We start from the raw sequence: 17,704 nt of genomic DNA on the forward strand, positions 1-17,704 counted from the left end.
AAAAAAAAAAAAAAAAAAAAAAGTAGCAAGGCAAATTGTTCTCCCCTCCTACCTAATATCATTGAAATTTGTTGGAAGACATAATTGCTGGAAGACATAATTGTTGGAAGACATATCATTGAACATACAAAACAACCATCCACTCTATCTTAAGATAGATGAGATTATGGAAGACATATAGGTGTTTGCTATGATTTGCAGTACGTTAACAGATACTTTGCTCAAGTGCTATATAATATGCAGCAACATGACAAATGTACATGTGAGAGAGAGAGAGAGAGAGAGAGAGAGAGAGAGAGAGAGTGCAGAGGAATTATCATCAAAGATATGAATCTAATGATAAATGTATGGCTAGAAAAAGAAAATGGCATAGTCAAGGCTAGAAGAGCTGTGAGAAGGAAGAGCTTGAAAGTTGTGTAAGCTGTCATTTTGATTTTGATTATTGTGGATGAGTAAGAGATTTATACGAATAAAGGGTTTTATATAGATGGTGAGGTGATTGTGTTATAAAATGAAAAATAAAAAATGTTATGTGCATTGGGTGTTGAAGAGGCTGCTGAGAATAACTCATAATGACTATTGATCATGTGATTAGAAGAGGAATTATCATCAAAGAAACAATAAGTGATGAATCTAATGATAAATGTCTGGAAAAGAAAATGCAAGGAGACAGATGGTGGAGACTTATTATTACTAATAATATCAATTGTTAGGGTAGCGTTATTGGCCTTTCAAGTATTTGAGGAGGAGGAGTTTTTAAAGAAGTCAGCAAAAATTTAGCTCCTCCTTTAAGAATAACAGTTTTTATTAAACTTTTCAACAATAGCAAAAGATGAGAGGGAGCAAGGCCTAAGTAGCAAATCAAAGTGGTTACCCTCCAAATCAAAAGTCCTATGCACCCCCTGTTGTACTTTAAAGGATGAAGCGGGCCAACCAAATGAAGGAGAAATAGGTGAAAAACAAAACTTAGAGCAACATAAGGCGAAAAGAATGAAGCACAAGCAGTGGAACAAACAATAGTACGTCAAATCCAAAAAAATGAAAAGTAGAATCAGCAAAAGCAGCAACTCACATTGAATTGAAATGCAGCAGCTGTGAAGCCTCTTGCTTTGAAAGTGACGAATCATAGGTCAGTCCCAAACACATCGATCTTTTTTCTTTTTCTGGGCCGAGCTTCATCAAAAACATCATCATCATCATCATTTAATTCATCTTGGTCTGCCTCTTCAGAAAGAGAATAGGTATTGCAGAAGAGAGATTTTTGGTGAGAGCTACCACTTCCACTAGGACCAGCGTCCTCGTCATCGTGGCATTGTTGACCTTGTGCATCAACTGATTTGGTAGGACAAGTAGTAGTGCTCTTGATGATGGATTTGTTCATCATGATCTGGTTGAGTTGTTCCACATCTTGCTTGTGCACCAAACGAAACCCAAACTTCATCTCACACGTGCCAGATTTTTTGTCTATCCGCCGTATTCGGTCATAACAATAATAATCAGTTGTGAACAAAACCTTTATCTGACCGCATTACGTCTCAAATTGTCCAAGGTGAGGTACATAAATTACCCAAAGGTGAGGTGAGACAACATCGCCTTTTTGAAAGTATTTTGTAAATCCATTTCGCTGCATTCCATGTAAGGAACAGCTAATTTCAAAATGATCAAATTCAGAAAGATCATCTAGCATGAGGTACTTCTTTAACTCCAATTCTCCAAATATTTTACAATGAAAAAGTTACTATAATTTTATTCAAGATACAACTAGCACTGCCAAATTCTGCTCAACTTATTGTGATGTTAATGAGCCTCTCATGAATTACATTCTGTTACGTAATTTGAAACTAAGAGATGCTAAATAAGAGAAGACTGCATAATTGAATAAGAGATGAACAAACTATCAAAGATATATCAATGAAACAGGCAGGGGAGGAGTTCTGACAAAGCAATTGATCGGTTTTAGATCATATCAATGCCATTGTTTATGCGTCTGATTGAGAATTCTTGTTGGCTTATTCCATCCTACACACATCAGAAAATAGCAGTTTAAATAGTCACATAAGTTGTGTCAATAAGAACCAGGTAGGTCCAATAAGCACACGCAAATACTTTCGATCATTTCTAGTTGCACATTAGCATTGTGCCCAGTATCGGCCATGGCATCAGGAACCCAAATTTCAGTTGACTACAGGACGCAATTGGCTGGCTTCAATAGCAGTAGTCTTGTAATTATGTACTTGAATGCAGAAACAAAAAAAAGTTACAGTATGTCCTGTTTATTTGCATCATAAATCTTGCATATACATACTTTTGCAATGGAAAAAAGAAAAAGTATAGCAAGATAAATTGTTCTCCTCTCCTACTTAATATCATTGAAATGTGTTGGAAGACATATCATTGAAACAAACAAAACAAACAACCATTCACTCTATCTTAAGATAGATGAGATAATGGAAGACATATACTTGATTGCTGAAAGTAACTACTTTATGTTAACAGATACTTTGCTCAAATGCAGCAACATGAGTTAATTAACCTGATTAATTAGTGCTCTGCACTAGTTAACAAAGAAATGTTCTTTCTCAGATGCATAAAGCTCATGTTATCAATTAAGATGACAAATGTACATGAGAGAGAGAGAGAGACAGACAGAGAGAGAAAGAGCAGAGGAATTATCATCGAAGATATGAATCTAATGATAAATGTATGGCTAGAAAAGAAAATGCCGGGAGACAGATGGTGGTGACTTACTAATAATATCCATTGTGAGAGCAGTGTTATTGGCCCTTAAAGTATTGAGGTGCAGATATTTGAGGAGGAGGAGTTTTTAGCAAAATTTTAGCTCCTCTTTTAAGAATAACAGTTTTTATTATACTTTTCAACAAAAGCGAAAAATAAGAGGGGGCAAGACCTAAGTAGAAAATCATAAGTCCTATGCACCCCCTGCTGTAGTTGAAAATTTTCATAAAAAGTGCAGTTGTTAAAAAGAGGGAGAAAATCTTTACAAGTTGAGAGAAATTCAGAAATACTCCTAAAACAAAACAAGGAATAGAGCCAAATAAAAAAACAGTGGGAGAACCAAATGAAGGAGCAATAGGTGAAAAACAAAACTTAGAGCAATATATGGACAAAAGAAGCACAAGCAGCAACTCACATTGAAATACAGCAGCTGTGATGCCTCTTGCTTTGAAAGTGAGGAATCATAGGTTAGTCCCAATCACATCGATCTTTTTTCTTTTTCTGGGCCGAGCTTCGTCAACAACAACATCATCATCATTTAATTCATCTTGGTCTGCCTCTTCGGAAAGAGCATAGGTATTGCAGAAGAGAGATTTTTGGTGAGAGCTACCACTTCCACTAGGACCAGCCTCCTCGTCATCATGGCGATGTTGACCTTGTGCATCAACTGAATTGGTAGGATAAGTAGTAGAACTCTTGATGATGGATTTGTTCATCATGATTTGGTTGAGTTGTTCCACATCTTGCTCGTGCACCAAACGAAACCCACACTTCTTCACACAAGATTTTTTGTCTCCCCGCATCATGTCTTGAGAATAATAAGTTCTGAACAAAACCTTTATTTGACCGCATATCTTCTCTACTTGTTTACGAGATACATAAATTACCCAAAGGTGATCTGACACAACATCGCTTACTTCAAAATATTTTGAAAATACTCCATGTGGCCGCAATTCTTGTCCGGAACATATAATTTCAAAATCAGAAAGATGAGCCTGAACTTCAAACACGGCACATAAAGCAATTCCCATCCACGTGGTTGGTAGCTCCACAGTTAGGGAATCTCCCGAACTTTGATCACTGAACCACTCTGGAATTTTCCTTCCAGGAATTGAAATTTGTAATACCTGTACCATATACATAGATATATATGAGGTTAGTAAGTTGTAATTATTATTATAGAAAACAACAAAAGAGAGACAAACAGACAGTGAGAGAACCAGAGTCTGAAGCTGAAGGCATCGGTGTAGCATTTTCAGTATTATACTATCGCAGCCTTCATTGTCAACCAATACAAAGCAATTGTCGCATTGAAAACGCATGTAGTATATACTATCCACTAATGAGCAATTTGAGGAAAGATGTGGTAACATTTTTAAGGAAGTGCAATGGGCTATGTTTATATTCTCTAATGAGATAAGCTTAGAAAGATCTGGCAATTGTTCAAGACTTTGGCACCCATTCACCCATAATGACGTAAGCTTAGAAAGACATCCAACGCTTGCAGGAAGGCTAACAAAATTGTTTCCACTAAGCCTTAATTCTTCTAAAGAGGACAAGCAACCAATATCACTGGGAAGATCCCCTTCACAAAGTCCATTATCACTCAGATCCAAATACTCCAAAGAGCATAAACCATTAAGTGAACTCAACACTAAAGCATTTCTTTTATATAAGCGGGGGAGGCCCCACCAAAACCTTGATTTATTATTAGGTTGTGATCCACTTCTTCCACCCAAAGATAGACTCATCAGTTTTTTCAAACCAACAATGGAGCGTGGCAGCTGTCTTATAGAAGTTTCATACAATTGAAGCTCTGTCAGAGACTCCATCTCCCCCATGTTCTCTGGGAGTTTGTCAATTTTTGAGCATCCACTCACCTCGAGCTCTGTAAGAGACTTCAAATTACAAATTTCACTCGGAAGACCCGCGAGATTTTCGCAATGCATTAGAAAGAGAGTAGTAAGGTCAACCAGACATCCTATTGATGAAGATAATTTCTCAATGGAAGTCCCACTTAAAAGAAGAAATGACAAATTTTTCATTTGTCCTGAAAATTCTGGAATCTTTTTCAATTTTGAGCAAAAACCAAGATCCAACCTTCTAAGACATTTGAGATCTGCAATTGACGGGTGAATCTCAACCAAATTCATACAAGATTGAAAATCCAACACCACAAGATTCGGCATGCCACTGAAATCTGGGGTTGTGGTCAAGTTTACAGAGCCAACAAGCCACATTTTTTTCAAGTTGGGCAAGTCCTGTACAGTTCATAACAATGGTAGAATAGATAATTAGCTCAGATTTATTTTAATTTTTAAAACAAAATATTTAAAATAAATTAATTTCTAGAATGATATATGGTCACTACTCTTACCTTTCTTCCATCCCAAAGCCGAACAAGTTTGCTATTACACATCTCAAGTGCAATAAGGAAATTCGGTTGAAAACCTGATGGGAGAAATTTGGAAGGATACCGACTCCATTTGATACTTTTCAAGGAATTAGGAAGAATTCCGGGGCTTGAAGAAATCATCATATTATCAAATTCAAGAAATTTCAGGTTAAGCATCTTAGAGAAGGCTTCACAATTCCAATTTGTCTTTTTCAACTGTCGCCGTGCGTAAGCTGATGCCTCTAATTTTGTTCGTTGCCTGTAATTAAGAATAGTAAAAAAAAAGTTAATTCCACATTTAAGTTTAATAATGTATTAAAGAGAAATCATATATCTTCCAAAACTATCTTTATATAACTTTTTATCATATTGTTTATAAATACATCAAAGATATCATTAATTAAGTCTAATACTGTGTTAAAGACAAATAATAAATCTTCCAAAATTTAGTATCTTTTATATAACTTCTTACCGTATTGTTTATGAATACATGAAAGATATCATCATAATTGCACAATCGACTTCGTCTACCAGGCTCATCAGGACACTCTCGACGAACAATTTCCAAAGCCATTTCTTGTATCAAATCATGCATCTCAACATTCCTATGTGATATAGTTAAGAGTGATTTCTGAACGAGATCATTTATCCCAACACAACCACATAGGCCACAACTGTCTAGTATTTCAATTACTTCCTCCTTGTCCTTCCCATTATGAAAAAATGCAACATCAAGAAATATATCCTTGTTCATCTCATCCAGTCCATCATAACTTATTTTGAGCAAATCAATAATTTCTGACTTCGGAATTTTCCGCAGCTTATCCAATTCACTTTCCCATTCATCTTCATCTCTCTTATACATTAAGCCTCCCAAAAGTTTAAGAGCTAGTGGAAGGCCTCTGGCATAATTTACAAAACCCTTGGACAATTCCAGGAAACCTCCGTCAGGCTCATTTTTTTTAAAGGCATTCCGACTAAAGAGCTCAAGAGCATCATCATCACTTAATCTCTCTACCTTATATGATACCTGCATATCATGCTTAACTAGCAACCGTTCATCTCTAGTTGTAATTATGATTATACTCCCCTTACCAAACCAATCCTTTTCACCAGCCAACTTTTCAAGTTGGCTTGATTCACTCACATCATCAAGAATGAGAAGAACCTTTTTATTAGATAAGCAATTCTTAATGAAATAGGTCCCCCACTGTTCATTCCAAACTTGAGTAATTTGATCCTTTAAGATTGGGGAAAGTAGTTGTCTTTGTAGATCAACAAGACAACCACGTTGAGAAACCTCTCTAACATTAGCAAGAAAGCTGCTAGATTCAAAATGGGTAGAAATGCTATCATACACTAGCTTAGCAATGGTTGTTTTGCCAATTCCACCCATCCCCCATATCCCCATAAAGCGAACATCATCCGTAGGATGAGCTAAAAGCAAATCTATGTGCTCACGTATAAACTTCATTCCCACCAATTCTCTGGAATCTAACAATTTGAATTTGCGATGTACTTTCATCAACACCCATTCAACAATATTTTCAATAAGTTTTCTTTCACACCTACAAGGAGGAAAAGTAAAACGATCATGAAGCCTGAAATATAACAAGATATGAAGTTACATGAAATGGCTTACGAAAAAACTTACTCATTCTTTGAATCAAACCCAGATAAATTGGCTACTTCAGTTAAAGCAGCTCTCCAGCACTTCACCCCTTCTACGTCTTCCCTAAACCTTTCCTCATGTTCCGTGAATGCGCATGCAAAACTGCCGGTTTGTTTTCGTACGTCGGAAGGATCCACATGATAAAACACTGGCAGAACTGTGCTCTTGGATTTCATGCATTGGAGAATCTTTGTAAGTTCATCCAAGCACCAGGAAGAAGAAGCATAATTTGGCGAGAGAATCACGATTGCAAGCCTTGATTCTTCGATTGCATTGAAGAGCTCTGAAGAAATAGGTGTCCCTCTTTCAAGCTTAGGATCGTCCTTGAATGTTTTAATACCCCTGAGCTGCAGTTCATGGTATAAATGGGATACAAAGCTAAGTCGAGTGTCCTCACCCCTGAAACTCAAAAACACATCGTGGTTCGGTTGAGGAGCAGACTGATGAGGTGAAGGAAGAAAGGCAGAGTCTCTTTGGGTGCTCAATGCCATTTGGCAATCTGCTGCTGCTGTAAACACTCAATGAAAATAAGCCAGAGGAAAACAGAGGAATTCAACGTATAAACGTTAGAAGGAACAAAAATACGAATTTCAAATAAAGTAATTTCCTGTATGATGTTACCTGAACAAAACAGATATGGAAATGTAGTTTGCAAGACAACAACCAAAAGACCAACAAACCAACCAGAAACTCACACTAAATACTTCTTCTCAAGATCAGCCAAAAAACCAGCAACAAGAAGCAAAGCTAACAGTCAGAGAGAGAGAGACAGAGAGCACGTTTTCTCTTGTTAGCTATCTCCAAGTCCAACGTCCAATGGAAGTCCAAGTCTTCGGTCAATGAGTGATTTCTTTTGAAGATGAAAGCGGGCATTTCATTTTCGGACAACTTATTTTGCTTTCCATGGAGACGCCAATTAATTTCCTGTGTGATGTGAAATTGGGTCTATTCATTCACCGCCAGCCAACTTTGCCAAGAATCCTCCTAACAAAAGTCATAAAATAATAAATTGTCAAGAAGAAGGAAAAAAAAATTGTTATATGCAATTCCAAACCAATTTCCGCACACAAAAAGACAAAATAGAGGAAAAGAAAATGAAGCAGCATGGAAGAATACCAAAGGAAGACTTGAGAAAAGGACCACAATTTCTGTAAAAATGGTGAATGAAGAAAATAGTTTGGTAGAGAAGATGTCGGTATTTGATTAATATGTGAATATACAATATAGCTACAACTTTATACAAACTGTGAGAGTCTTATTCTAGGAAGGAAATAAAATAATTGAATGACATATATACAAGGAATCAATCGATGACCCTATAATTTAGGCATATCAAATATGACTTGATTCTTTCCTTTAATACTCCCCCTCAAATTGGAGTGTGGATATCCAAAATACCCAACTTACTGAGATGTGAATGGAAAACAGCTTGTCCCAATGGCTTCGTGAAAATTTCAATAATCTGTTTTCCAATTTGCACGTATGTTGTCTTGATTTCTCCTTCTTGAATTCTTTCTCGTACAGTGTGGCAATCAAGCTCAATATGTTTGGTATGTTCATGGTAAACCTAAGATGGCAATGCGTCCAATGAGATACCATTACAATTTACTAATTAATTTACTATTGGTCATGGACTGATGGAGGTTATGTTGTCATTGTAGATCATCAATTACTACATTTTTTGTTTTTACAAACTGTTGGCATAATTACACGACACTTCTACAAGGAGTTAATACACTCACAATAAGGCTACACCATCACAATGAGGCTAGCTAGTAGCCACAAGTAACTAGGTATCAAACTGATGTGAAATATATATATATATATATATATATATTGCTCTTGTTATTTATGTGAGTCAAACCTGAGACCTCCTCCAAATAAGTGCAGACAAATACCACTCGACTTATTAGCTTTCTAAAAGTATTGTTAGAATTTGAACTCCAAGTTTTCGATTTCTTTGATTTTTTGCTTGAAAATCAAAGTCATTGCTATCAACATGATTTTCAATAACCCTTGAATAATATTCTTGAGTTTAAACAAAGTTTTTAGTTATGATTTAAAGTTAATTAGAGAAAATTTTCAAAATAAAATCACACCAGTCTAAATTAAAATCCAGACAAAACACAATGACAAAAAAAATTCGATAATAATTATTGACAAGTTTTAAAACGAATGGCATGTTTGGATGGGTGAACTGCTGGGCTGCCTTAGCAAAAAAAAAAAAAAACAACTGGGCTTTACAGATTGATGTGGATTGAGATTTACATATGATTTTGTTTATGGGCTGGGTTGGGCTAATCCATTAGTACCCAGATCATTAACATGATTCCTATTATATATATGGTTCTAATGGTAAATTAATTTTCATCATCAACCCATATCATATGAATTTGAAAAACTCAATCAATTTCAAACTTCATGCTCAAGTATCACATTTTATGAAATATCACATTTTAAGGCCAGAAAAAGATGAAATATTATGACCTTCACCTACCCAACCCAAATGATGAAAACCTAAATGAGTACTTCACAAAATCTTTTTCTACTTCATTCATTCTTCATGGGGTCAAAACAAATGGGTCCCTTTTTATTTATAGGTAAACACTTTTTGTTTTGGTTAAACATTCTTCAATTAAGTAAGATAGAGAGTAGTGAATACATTCTTCAATTTTAATTAAATAAAATGAATTGTAATAGTATGTCATCTAATGCAGACAATATGTACTTATTGCAGACAATTTGCTCATATCATAATCAAAATAACTTTTGTCTTCTGCCATCACAAAAATACACCCCAAATTTCAGAAAAATAAGAAAAAGTTGCGATTTTTGCTTCACAGAATTGAAAGTTGAAGGTAGCCCGCCTTTCACTTTCGCGCACGAAAATGGACTCGAGAGCATAAAGAAAATTATATTATTATTTATAGGGTTACTACTAATCTGACAGCTACTGAAAACCACAGACACAAAATCAATTCCACTGCCAGCCTGGTGGGGGTCCTCTTGACACGTGGCACCTCTGGCACTGTACGATCAGCTCGATTCTTAAACCATCTGGACCGCATATAAAATATAAAATAAACCAAATTATATATGCTTTGCTTTGCTCTATGTTTTTTTATTTAATTATCAATTTTGGGTTTAATATCTTTTGCTTTCCAATCTCCACCAGACAAAACTAGGAACAGGCAGGAACCCAGCCAGCTGTATCAATCGCCCAGTCGGAAAGTTTCTCCTGTGGCCGCGGGCCCCAACTACTATGATTGTAACATGTGGGGTCTATCGCATACGTGTGGCTCTGTGGGCCCCATTTTGACGTGGCGCTCTTCTTCTTCGAAGTGTCATCAATGCAATGCGAATGGATTTAACCAAACCTTGTTTATCGATTGTAGTAATCAATCATGAATTAGTTGAATGAACCTCCCTCTCTCGGAAATTTTCTCTGCAGCCAGGAGGTGCCAGATAATAATCGTACACAAGTAATTAAAATGTACTGCGGGACGGAGGAGTTTGGTTGGTTGGTATAACTCCCTTGAGAACATTAATTCTTTTTTAGGGGTAGATTTTAATTATCTTAATATTCGATAAACTGTATTTTTATGAGAAATATTGGGTGAATGCATATACTGACTAATCACACTCATAGTATACGCAATATCCGGTCTTGTGTGTGCCAAATATATCAATATTCTAACAAACTGTTGATATTGTTTCTTATTAGTTGGCAATTGGTTTATGTTTTCACACAACTTGTAATTTATTTTAATAGGTGTGTCGGCATACTTAAATCTAAACATTCTTGTTTTAGCAAGTAAATCCATTACATACTTCAGTTGAGACATAAATATACAAGTTTTTAATCTTATTACTTCAATTTCAAGAAATTACACCAAAGTTATACTTCAGTACCATATAATAATTTCTCTAATGTAAATCCCCATTTAGCCCACCCTGTAATATGTGGGCCCCTCAAATTTTGCGTTTTCTTTTTTGTGTTATTAGTGCAAGTTGAGGTGAAATAGAATGTCGCTTCTTCTTCTTTTGTGGTTCGAAATGTGGCTTTTTACTTTATAGTTGTTAATTGGTTGATGAATGATGAAACAGTAGAGTACCAGTTGGTCTTTGGCACGTGTTTTGATCGACTAATTAGCCAATGATGGCCACCGACAGAAGATGAAAAGAATTAAGAATCCAATGCAAAATAGAAATATATATATACGTAAATTAATTATTTTATCTTCCAAACTCCCATAATCTATTGCAAGGTTGAGTGTTCTAGATTTTAATAGTCAAAATTGGGGTGCAATTTGCAAGGCTAATTAATCCAGCTTAACCAAGGGTTAGTAGGATTAATTACTTTCAAATCATAAGTCAATTTATTATTTAACACGTAACCATTTTTAATTGGGCTACCCTCGAGTTAGAAATCTTTTGTTTGACTTGAGAAAAAAACATTAGCTGGAGTTAGGTGAATTCCAACTCTTATTGACATGCAGGTGATGGTGAGATCATCAAGCAGCTTATCTAAAACGAAATGACTTAGAAATGCAGCATGTATAATGCCAATTGATGACTACCCAAAATAGAATGAACACTGCGTTTTGCTTTAAAGATAGCTGCTGGCTCGTATCTTCCTACCCAATCGGATTGGTTCCCTTGAAGTGGAAACCATCCAAGCCTCTGTTTTTTTGCTTATGAACCTCTGGAAAAGGAGTGGGACAAATGGGAGGAGATTAGGCTTTGGGTTGAGTTGCTCGAAAGAAAGCTAAAGCCTAAAGGCCATCGCAGCACTGTCCCATCAACTAGTACAATTTCGTGGCAACAATTATTGATCGCTTTTGCCCTTTTGCCCTTTTGCATTTTTTCCCTTTTTCCTTTAGCCTTTTCTTTTATACTAAGTATTCACTATTACATCTTTTTAGCATAAGTTTAAACCGTCACATTATCCGGGTCAACTTACCTAACTTATATTTACGGTCGTCCATTAATAATTTAATTATTGCACAAGGTACATTAAAGAAGCAAGTAAATGGGTAAATTAACAGCTAAACACCTGTAATTATAGGTACATATCAATTGTCGCATCATTTAGTTAATAAATTGGTTATAAAAATTGGGTAATATCATTTAGGTCAAAAGAATGTATTAATTCTTTAGTAGGATTCTTCCATGCCACTTTCAACTATTACGAGATTTAAATATCTTCAGAATTTATGCGCACGCACAAGTAATGAGTCATTCTTATCATCATTTACAAATTATATTCTTATACATATATAAAAATAACACATTAAAATACAAAAAGGAAAATATATGCACACATATCAAACTCCGATTTACTTGCAACAAACCAAGTTATCAATTTTGGCAAATGAATCAAAGACCTCATGGCTTGTTCAGAAGCAATGTTGGGAACATAAACCTAACAAATCTGGGAATGTCAACAATGGCCTCAATGATATTAGTTGGTAGTGATGACATTTGACAACACATGTAGTGCTGCTTAAAGCCAAAAAAGGCATCAAGCCATTCTAGCTCAACCACATCATCACCATCATCACCATCATGTACTTGTGCTCATGAACGACATTAAGCGAACAGAACCAAAGTTGTCGTTTTCAACAAGTCTTTAAGTAAGGCAAAGGACAAGTGCACATTATATACTAAATTGTGATTAAAATGTGTACTTTCTCTCTCTCCTTAGCTACATGCAAAGCATTTGGTCCAGTGATTACAGATTAATCAAAATATAATTATTCATTAACAACCAACACTGCCCAGTGTCGGCAACCCTAATGATCATAGCATAAGTAGTCATTAATCTTCATCATATTTATTTATTATTTATTTATAATATATAGTTTTTATATGGACGTTTCTGTGTAGCCTCAGCTGGCTCAAATAATTGAGGCTCCGCCTTTCGCTTTCAGGATCTTTAAAAAGTTTGTGAATTTTATAACCTGTAATCTTTCTGTTGAGCAAGATATATCAATCAAATGAGCAACAAATTGGTATTATTTTTCCCAGACACGCTTGGTGACAATTAAAATCAAATAAATGGAGGGAGGGGCTACCTGTAGCAAAAGCATCCAGAGACAACTTGCCCTGTTCCTCTCTTGAAGAAAAAACTATGCACATGTGACACCTTCACGTACACATGCTTTGGAAATATCTGTAACTATTTTCCCACTGGAATCTCTCTCTCTCTCTCTCATTGCTGATGCAATATTATTCTTGGTCTAAAGTAATATTATGATGAGTGACTCTCTACCAGCAAATACCACAACCACCATTTTTGGACCAAATAATTATTAGTAGTAGGGTTGTTTTCAACCACATTTGCGATCGATCGGTCCATTTTGTCAACTTAGTTAATATGAATTTTCGGAAGCATTTAGTTCCTCAGTCCTTTTCACATTATATGAACTGCAGGGACCTGTGTATCATTAATTGTTAGAGATTTTGATACCTTAAAATATGCAGATGGTTATATTTTCGTAGTAATTTTGGGACACCAACTGATGTGTTATTAGCGTTTAATTTGTTTTCTTTTTAGGCTCGCCCTCTAGACTTTATTCATTTACAAAATATAAGATAATGCTACATCGGTTTATGTCTCTTGTATTTTCTATATTTTTGTCATCAATGTAGGCACCCAATAGTACAGGATGGAGACTTCCAACGCGAGTTACATATATTGTCTAATTAAAACATGACACGAGTTTTAAGTTTTTATTTATAATTTTCAAAATGTAACACATGTTATGGAGGTCACTCATCTATGGTCAAATTCTGCCTACTACCAAAGTTACCATTTTTTTCCTTCCTTTAAAAAAATGTCAATGGAGGAGCTGGGATTTCAACTTCATAGTACCTCTTCTAATATCGGGAATAGTTTTTATTTAGATTTAATTTTAGTTGGTTAAAACCATATTCCAATGTATTTAGGACTAATTATGCTAAAAGAAGTGCAAGAGACAAAGGAAGTGACTATTTCCTATTTGGAAGTTGTGAGATGAGAGAGCTGAGACTTGATAATTTGGGATCTTCTATATGACTATGACTCAGTACCAACAGATATCTCTTCACATATTGCTTAATACAATGTCAATATGTCTATTTGAACTTTCCATATCCTTCTTGCCCCTTGGCGTATATGGATGTCAACTAATTAACTACTACACTTTTTTTTAATCAATTGACAATACCTTTACATATACTTGTATAGTCAAGAGACCTAAATTTTCTTCTTTTTTTTTTTTTTTTTTTTGATAGCGACTTAGCTGATACATAAAGAGATATTCTTTGATTCTTTTTTCATGTAGTAATACATAAAAGATGAAGTTCCTAATAACAACATTTCTCGATATAAACTATGCTATATATACAGTCTGAAAACATAAAATGTTACATGTTAGATTATTATCAATAACAACTCCTCGTTTAATCTAAAGTAACACAAAGAAAACATAGCAAAATGGTAGTTACAATATATTATATTTGTATACCACAAAGCACTTTAAAGAAAGGTAGGGCATATTAGATAATAAAAAGTAACAAACAACTCAATTAAGCTTCTGCACTAACTCATTCATCCTAAAAGTTTTACTAAATCTAGTGGTAGTGGTAACAATCAATGGGTACTTTACATAAAGTACAGAAACAGGAAAGAAAAAAAAAAATCATTGAAAAGCCATCATGATCATGTGGGGGGTAAGAAAATGGTATGGAGTATGGAGCTGGCTTCAAATAATTTACAGAAATGAAAAATGGAATTAAGCTTCCACCAACCCTATTACTATTATTATTGTTGTTATTATTATTTTGGGATGTCTGACATTAATTTCTGTTCTGCGAGTTATAAAAGGCTGACATGCTGCTGATACGCAGCCATTACTTGTTCACTCGTTTTCTTAGGTGAGGAATTTAATTGGGATTTTATATGCTCGCATTTGTATGAACCTATTTATATCTCTTTTTGCTTTTATTTTCGTTTTACATTTTATTTTTTTTGGGATAATTTGATCGAATGGCAAACAAGTCCAGATCCAAAGGTTTGTCATATTAATAGATGAAATTCGATGTGATAATATGCAGGTACCACATGTAGGAGCATTTTTATCTCTTCAAAATTGTTGCATTCAATCCAAAATTTTATTATTTTGGTTATTTTTCTTAATAATATTACACTCATAAGACTCGATTGCTACCTAAACAAAAATAACATGTCTAAAATTGTCAAAATTGACATGACGGAAACAAAATGAAAAATAGATCAAACTGCATGAATCAAAAAAATATAACTTAGACCCTTGTTTAATCCTTTTTTTTAATTATAGAAATTTTGGGATTATATTCATAATTCAGCTAAAAAAGTCACTAACCACAAAGTGTCATTACAATAACGGAGTGATCTATTATACAAATTAAGACAAAATGGGGCTCCTCCACGAACGATCGTGCATAATTGAAGAACATATGCATCAAAACTAAGAGTGCAAACTCAGAAGAACCAAAAATAGATAAAGCTTGAGAAAAAAAAGTCATAAACGAATAAAACTCGCACAAATGAGATTTGAAATCTACACAGAAAACACAAATAGTCTTTAGAACTTATTCCAAACATGAAAAAACTGCAAAAAAAGATGGTGGTAGAGATCCGATACTGAAAAGCAGGTGAATATCCGATGTCGAGAAGCATCCGCATGTGATGAGTGGAGGAAAATCATTACAAAACGAAGACAAATAAGGGAAACCTTGGTCTTGACCCAAAAAAAAAAAAAGTGAAACCTGCTGTCTCTGAAAACGGAGGAAAAGAGGAGAAGAGAGGGGTGGAGGAGAGGAGGAGAGAGGGGAGGAAGTTCTTCTCCCCTCAAAGTGAAAATGGTTGTAGAATATTTTTTGGGAAAGAGAGAACTAGAATTTTTCGTTTATATACCGTTTCTTAGATTTCATAGGATGTAATTTTTAAAAAAACTTTGTTAGAATTATTTTATTACTGAATAAAACGTGAGTCATAGATCAAATGTACAACAGTCGGTTAAACTTGATCACTCTATTATTTATTTAATTTTATGGGCAGTTTAGGACTTATCAGAATTTATGGGAAATTTAATAGTTGAGATACAAAATGAAAACTTATATCATAAGTTGATTGTCGTAAATATAAAAGTTAATTAATTGGACATAAAGGACCTTTTGACAGACATCAAACGATGCCATTCCGCTAACTTTTTCTTCTTCTCCATCGTTGCAATGCAAGTTCATAAACCCACAGGCTTAAGATTAGGGGTAGTAATTTGTGACACAACTCGATAAGTGATTCAAAACTCGCATAAAATTTATGGAGGTAAACTTGCACGATAAAATAATTTGGGTCAATGTCAATCAACTACTAGGGTTGAATTTTGGATTAACTTTTTAATTCGTTAAATAAGTGAGTTGTGTCTGTTTGTGATCCGTCACATTTAAAATGTTTCATTTTGTTCGTATTTTAGACATTTAATTTGTATTTTTTAATAATTTTTTCAAGATTAATGTAATTTCTATAGTATATATGAGTAATATTATTGATAAAATAAATATTTAAAAAAGTAAATAAGTTTAAATATGTTAAATAGATTAAATAGATTAAACATGTTAATAGACATGCTACATGGGTCCTGTAAACACGCCATTTTCGGCATGACACGAAGCAATACCACCCAAATTTGAGAGACCAAAGTTTATCTACTAACAAGGTCAACAATGGAATTTTGAATTAAATGCGGAAACAAATATTATATATAATACTAATACTCCTTGATGAGAAAACTATCGATGTTATCATCAATATTGGATCATGATTGTAAATAAGTACAAATAAGATATATTAAGAATTATAAAGTTTAGCAAGGGCTTGTAGTTCAGGTGGTTATGATCATTTACATATGTATCCAAAGTCATATGTTTGATTTCTCCTCTCCCAATATCACTTTATGTATATATAAAAAAAAGAATTATAAATTCCAAATTGACTCACAACATAAGATGGATATATATGTTGCCAAATTCAAAAATTAACAAGTAATCAAATTGATTATTATATAAATGTTAGGTCTAAATTCATAATTTGACAACACATACATGACAAACAACTTTAACAGTATAAGTTTGGGAAAAAATATTACCATATATATATATATGTGTATATATGGTCCTGCGTCATATTTCGATTTGATTCGGTTCGGCACATCAATTTGCTGGTGTTACCGTGTAAGTACCTGCTCTCAAACTTTCCCTAGTTTGGGCCAAAGTTTTTCTCCTTAAATTTTTCTAACTGAAATGGAAGAAACATGACCTAAAACTTGATTGAGAAAAAAAAAAAATATATTTAGTCATATATCCATTTTTAGCACTGATAATATAAATAAACCGTACACAATTTACTTTTATAAACAAACCCAAAAAATGACAGCTGGCTCTATTGAATTTAATTTTGATTATTAAATTATTTTGATACCCTATTGAGTGTTTAGAGCTTTTTTATGAGATTTTAGGGTTGCGTTTGTTTTAAGAAATCAATGACAGTTTTGTAATTTAAAAGAAGTTAAAATTTTTTTTGTTATGTTGTAAATGAATTTTAGATGCATTTTTAAAATTTATTTCATAAATTTTTTTTGTAATTTAAATTTCTATATTGAGTATAATAGTAAATCTCTCAAAAAATAATTCAAAGAAGGCGGACAGACAGCAACGCAATAGATGGCCATCACTAGCTAACCTTTTCTAAACAGCTGGGGCTCAATTTCTCGCGATATTTTACCAATCTTTCGGTCACACGTTGCACGAGTCACACGTGACACTCACCAGCGTACTGTGAACTGAGTTTTGTTGTGTTGTCTTTTTGGTGAAGAGAA

At 34.2% G+C, this 17,704-nt stretch overlaps 1 protein-coding gene across 3 annotated transcripts in view; it reads right to left on the reverse strand.

The window, feature by feature from the left end:
- LOC117636623 (TMV resistance protein N-like) overlaps positions 1-7,774 on the reverse strand; it is a 10,874-nt gene extending 3,100 nt beyond the window's left edge. Inside the window, exons 1-4 of one of the 3 annotated variants that reach the window (XM_034371214.1) lie at positions 6,786-7,355; positions 5,597-6,699; positions 5,114-5,373; positions 3,990-4,997 (exon numbers count right to left, since the gene is read on the reverse strand). In XM_034371214.1, coding sequence (XP_034227105.1) covers positions 3,990-4,997; positions 5,114-5,373; positions 5,597-6,699; positions 6,786-7,294 — 2,880 coding nt within the window. In that variant the 5' untranslated portion in view covers positions 7,295-7,355. Of the gene's footprint in view, positions 1-3,989; positions 4,998-5,113; positions 5,391-5,596; positions 6,700-6,785; positions 7,356-7,424 lie in introns of those variants that run through there. The other 2 variants (XM_034371213.1, XM_034371212.1) reach the window with 2 other exon arrangements.
- Positions 7,775-17,704: the final 9,930 nt, after the last annotated feature.

The sequence above is a fragment of the Prunus dulcis genome, chromosome 8 (genome assembly GCF_902201215.1).
Source record: "Prunus dulcis chromosome 8, ALMONDv2, whole genome shotgun sequence".
Classification (NCBI taxonomy): domain Eukaryota; kingdom Viridiplantae; phylum Streptophyta; class Magnoliopsida; order Rosales; family Rosaceae; genus Prunus; species Prunus dulcis.